Consider the following 4,521-nt stretch of genomic DNA (forward strand, 5'->3'; position numbering starts at 1 on the left):
AGGCCTGAACTGCAAAATAGTGGAGCCTTTTGCACAAGTAGCTGAGAGCAAGCTGAGCTGCAGAATGATGATGTTGGAATAAGCAAGGTTCCACCACAGCTCTCAGAGCTGATGGTGCTGTGAGGCTGGCAATGTGGAAAATCAACCTTTTGAAGCTGGATAACTCTGACACAGTGAGGGAGGACACAGGTATCGAAACTCCGAGCTCACCGGAGCTGTCCAGTGCTTGTGTGACCAAACTGAAATGATGGTGAAGGAACTGAAGCCAGCGGAAAACTGTTGGCCCATGTGAGTTTCTGGCTGTGAGCTGTCTCAGTGGGGGCCAGGCCAGCTGGTGGAACTGTTTAGCAGGAACAGGGTGGGGGAAGAGGTCTGACTTCTTTCCTAGAAGCAAGTTGAGTTGGATCAGATAAAACGCGAAACCGCACTTTGAAAGCTATCCAAGGTGACACTGCTCTTTATGGCCGCAAGGCTCTATAGGTGATCCATTAATGCTCCCATCACTCGAATGACATCTGCACAGACAACAGAGAAGCAACTGCATCAGCATGAAACTGCATGGCAGGAGAGGACATTCTCATTCCTCAGCTGTGGAATAACCAACTTCATTTTCAGCCCTTGCATGGGTTGAAGGCACTAGTTAGACTGATGCTCCCGGCTGCCCGGCGGCGCGGCTCTACAGCCGGGCTCCTCAGAAGCCTCTCTGCGGCCGTGCGGCGCCGTGGCCGCTGTGAGGCCGGCAGGCTGCGGGCAGACGCCCTCCTGCCCGCACACACACAGCCCCGGAGAGCCCGTAATCTCCGCGCTGCATGTGTGGGGCGGGCAGGGATGGAAAGCAGCGGGTTATCTAAGGGAGCAGGAGGCCAAGGCGGGCTGCCGCCGCCTCAGGGGCGCCATGCCAGCACTTCAGCCTGGAGCGCAGCCGCCAGCCCCCGCCTGAGCTCAGCAGGGCTTTGTGTGGGGAACAAAAGGGGCCGTTGGAAATCTAAGTGGGGAGCACACACTGCTTCGAGAGGGGCATGTCAGGGAAAACGCAAGGCTGCCGTGGGCGGGCACCATTTCCCTGCCCGGCTGCTCCTTCTCGACCTACTCCCGCCTTCCCTCCCCATCCTCCTCCCCCCTCCAGCCGCCATTTCCCTGCCCCTTCTCCTTCTTATCCTCCCCCCCCGCCCTTCCCCTCAGCATTGGTCTCCTCCGGGCCCTGGCCAATGACAGCTCACGGGGAACGTGAACGACTCGCCCGTAGCCAATGAGCGCCGCCCTTCCCACGTGGCGAGCTGCGTGACGTCTTCCTCGCGAGCTCTGCGTCTCTGTTGGCGGGTAAAATTTCCCCCAACGCTCCCCGCGGGGGGGGGCGCGGGCAGCGTCCTCAGTACCGCCGGTCACGTGGCACGGCCGCGCCCGACGGGGGGAGCGGTCGGCGCGCATGTATACATCATATAGTCCCTCCGTGACAGCCCCGGCGTGGAGCCGTGGTGTCTTGTCGGCGGCTCCTGTGTTTAACTCGTAGCAGAACGGTAAGAGAGAAGCGCAGAAAGGCAGGCGACAGGCCGGTAGGTGCTGGTGACGGGCAGGTGACGCTCGGCGGAAGGATACCTCACGTCCGCACCTTGTTTGGTAAGGCGGCTCATATATAAAGGCAGAGCGCCGGCGCTGCCACCTCATTGTTTCCTGCCGCCGGGAGCTGGGGTTGTGTCGTTGTCCGTGTCAGTGTGCGCAGCACCTCCCGCGCGGCGCGGATACGAGCAGCCCCCCTCCCCCGGCCGCCATGGCTCTTTAAGGCGGCAGGGCCAGCGGCGGCATCGGCCAGTGCAGCAGGCGCAGCAGCAGCGGCGGCGGCCTCAGCACATCCCCGGCATCTGCAACCATGGCGTGAGTATCGTGTGTGAGGGACGGCTGCTCCCTCTCTTGTGTATTAAAAGGTGTTCTGTTACTCTCTTTAAATGGGCTTTTGGGGTAGGGTTTATCGCGCGTGGTGATAACTGGTATCTTACGGGGAGCGGGGTGAGATACCTAGGTACACAAAATAATATATAAAGAAACTAGTTAAGCCGAAATTGTAGAGAGGTGGGGAGATCCTTGTACGGCTCGGTATCTTCGGGTGCGGCGAGTGTCAGAAACAGCAGGAAATGCCTTCTTAAAAGCATTTACGAGGAACGTCTGTACTTTCTGTAATTCGAGAAACACTGATTTGGAAAAACCTAGGATTTTATAATTTAATTTTTTTTGTTCTTCGGGTTTTCATGGGAGTAAAGAAACATTCCTAGGGAGGGTTTCTTTGCCCGCGCGAGGGGAAGTGCTGGTGTACTTACGGGAAAATGGGGCATTAGAGGTTTTAGGGTTTTGGGTATAGGGACCACATGGTATAATCACGGATAGATGAACGGGCGTTGATAATAATAATCTGGCAGCAGTACCAATGTTAAATAATGCAGTGGCACAGCGTTAAGTTTGCCCTGGCCATCGGGCGCACAGCCCTCCCTGTGTGGTGCTGGAGCGGCGGTGGAAACGTGGCAGGACACAAAATGGCGGCGGGACTGCCAAATGGCGGCGGGTGGGCGGGACCGGCCCTGCCCGGGCCTGAGGGAGGCGGGGGACGCTCAGCAGCACAGAAATAAAGAAGTGAGATAATCTGTAAAGTTTTGTCATACTTCCTGAGGGACCGTTGCTTTAAAAGGTTGTTATGTTGCTCAGATCAGATGCTGATGAGTTTAAGTTCTGTTCGCAGGTTTTTCACGGCACTGCACAGCAGCATTGCTGTAGTCGACGAAAAGACCCTGTGCTTATCTACATCCTTCGACGTCAAAGCGTTAAAAGCTGACGAAAATGAGCTTCTTGAACAACGAGATGCTGTTGGGGGATTCAATATCCCCCTTCAGCCAGCCGTGTTCGGTGGCTGAGGAAAGTCTGGGACTCCTAGATGACTACCTGGAGGTGGCCGAGCCCCTCAGTTCGCATGGGTTCTCCAGCGACAAGGCTAAGGCAGTCTCCTCCAATTGGCTTGCTGTGGACAGTTTAGGCAACACCATAGATAGCAGCCAGGGTAAGGTATTACTTATTTCTGTAAAGGGCATCAATTATATAATACCTCAGTAACATTCCAGTTGAAAATAAATTGCTAGCTTTTCATAAATCTGAACGCAATCTTACGTGTTACCTCCACTTGGAAAGCATGTGTACTATGCTGCTTACACAACACATAGTTGCTGGTTATGGTAAAGTGCCACTTGTGGTGGCCTTGCAGTAACAGAGAGTTGCCAATGGTACTGTGTTTTGGCATAGGTAACAGTTAGGAAGCATGATTGTATGTTGCCAGTTCCCCTGGATTGTTCTGGTCTTAAAGTAAGAGGGTTGGAATGTCTCAATGGTTGCTTACATTGTACCCTACAGTTTTTAGGAGCTCAGGGAAAGAGTATTTTTTCCCTTAAAATTTACTCATTTTGTGCTAATACATGAAAGAGGAAAGTGATGAACTGCTAGATGATTTTCAAAAGCTTGAGTTGCGTTGAGTGTGGTGGTTTATTTGATGCCTTTTCTTCATGGCATTATACTGAAGTGGCAATTTATTTTTTTTAATGTGCAGAGGATGCCTTCTCTGGCATGGAGTGGATGGTGGAGAAGATGGATCTGAAGGAATTTGATTTTGATGCCCTGTTAGGTATGGAACATCTGGAAGCCACCGTCTCACCAGACGAGCTGATGGCCACGTTGGAAGACACGTGTGATCTATTTAACGCTACCATCCAGGAATTTCACAACAAAGAACTTCCACTGATAAATAATGTAATCACTCATGTCCCCGAATCCCCAGTTGGAGCTGATTCAATGGCCCCATTGGCTTCCCTTTGGTCTTTTCCCCTCTCCCCAGGGTCTCTGACTTCCACTCCAGACCACTCATTTAGTTTAGAACTAGGTAGTGAAGTGGATGTTCTGGAAGGAGAAAGAAAGCGGGAGTGCCCCACTGTTGTGGTGGTGATCACCAAGTCTGAGAAAGAGGAGGAGAACCACTCTGATGATAGTGGAATATGCATGAGCCCAGACTCCTACCTGGGAACCCCCCAACACAGCCCCACCAATTCAGTTGGATCCCCCAATGGCAACCAGTTCCCTGCAGATGCCACCTGTGGCTCTGTGCGGTCCAAACCATACGATCACCCTGCAGAGAAGGTAGTGTCAGCAAAGGTGAAAGGAGAAAAGAAAATAGATAAGAAACTAAAAAAGATGGAGCAGAATAAGACAGCTGCCACACGTTACCGGCAGAAGAAGAGGGCTGAACAGGAGGCACTGTCTGGGGAGTGCAGAGAGCTGGAGCAGAAGAACCAGGCCCTGAAGGAAAAAGCAGATTCCCTTAGTAAGGAAATTCAGTACTTAAAAGATCTGATAGAAGAGGTCCGCAAGGCCAAGGGCAAGAGAACTAGAGTCCCTGAGTAGGGTAGTCAGCAGTGTTGTGTGCATGTATATAAGCTTCCTGCTAAAGCTGTGTATTGCTGTCTAATAAATAATTTTGTAGTAAATGTGCAA

General features: G+C 52.6%; 1 protein-coding gene across 1 annotated transcript; it reads left to right on the top strand.

The window, feature by feature from the left end:
- Nucleotides 1-1,463: 1,463 nt before the first annotated feature.
- On the top strand, nt 1,464-4,521 carry ATF4 (activating transcription factor 4). Its single transcript, XM_042051246.1, has 3 exons — nt 1,464-1,872; nt 2,729-3,043; nt 3,584-4,521. Exons 2-3 carry the CDS (start codon nt 2,827-2,829, stop codon nt 4,429-4,431), a joined length of 1,065 nt encoding a protein of 354 aa, XP_041907180.1. The 5' UTR covers nt 1,464-1,872; nt 2,729-2,826; the 3' UTR covers nt 4,432-4,521.

Source organism: Corvus kubaryi, unplaced genomic scaffold (assembly GCF_017639235.1).
Source record: "Corvus kubaryi isolate FWS band 111438036 unplaced genomic scaffold, C.kubaryi_AGA036_p1.0 74, whole genome shotgun sequence".
Classification (NCBI taxonomy): Eukaryota; Metazoa; Chordata; class Aves; order Passeriformes; family Corvidae; genus Corvus; species Corvus kubaryi.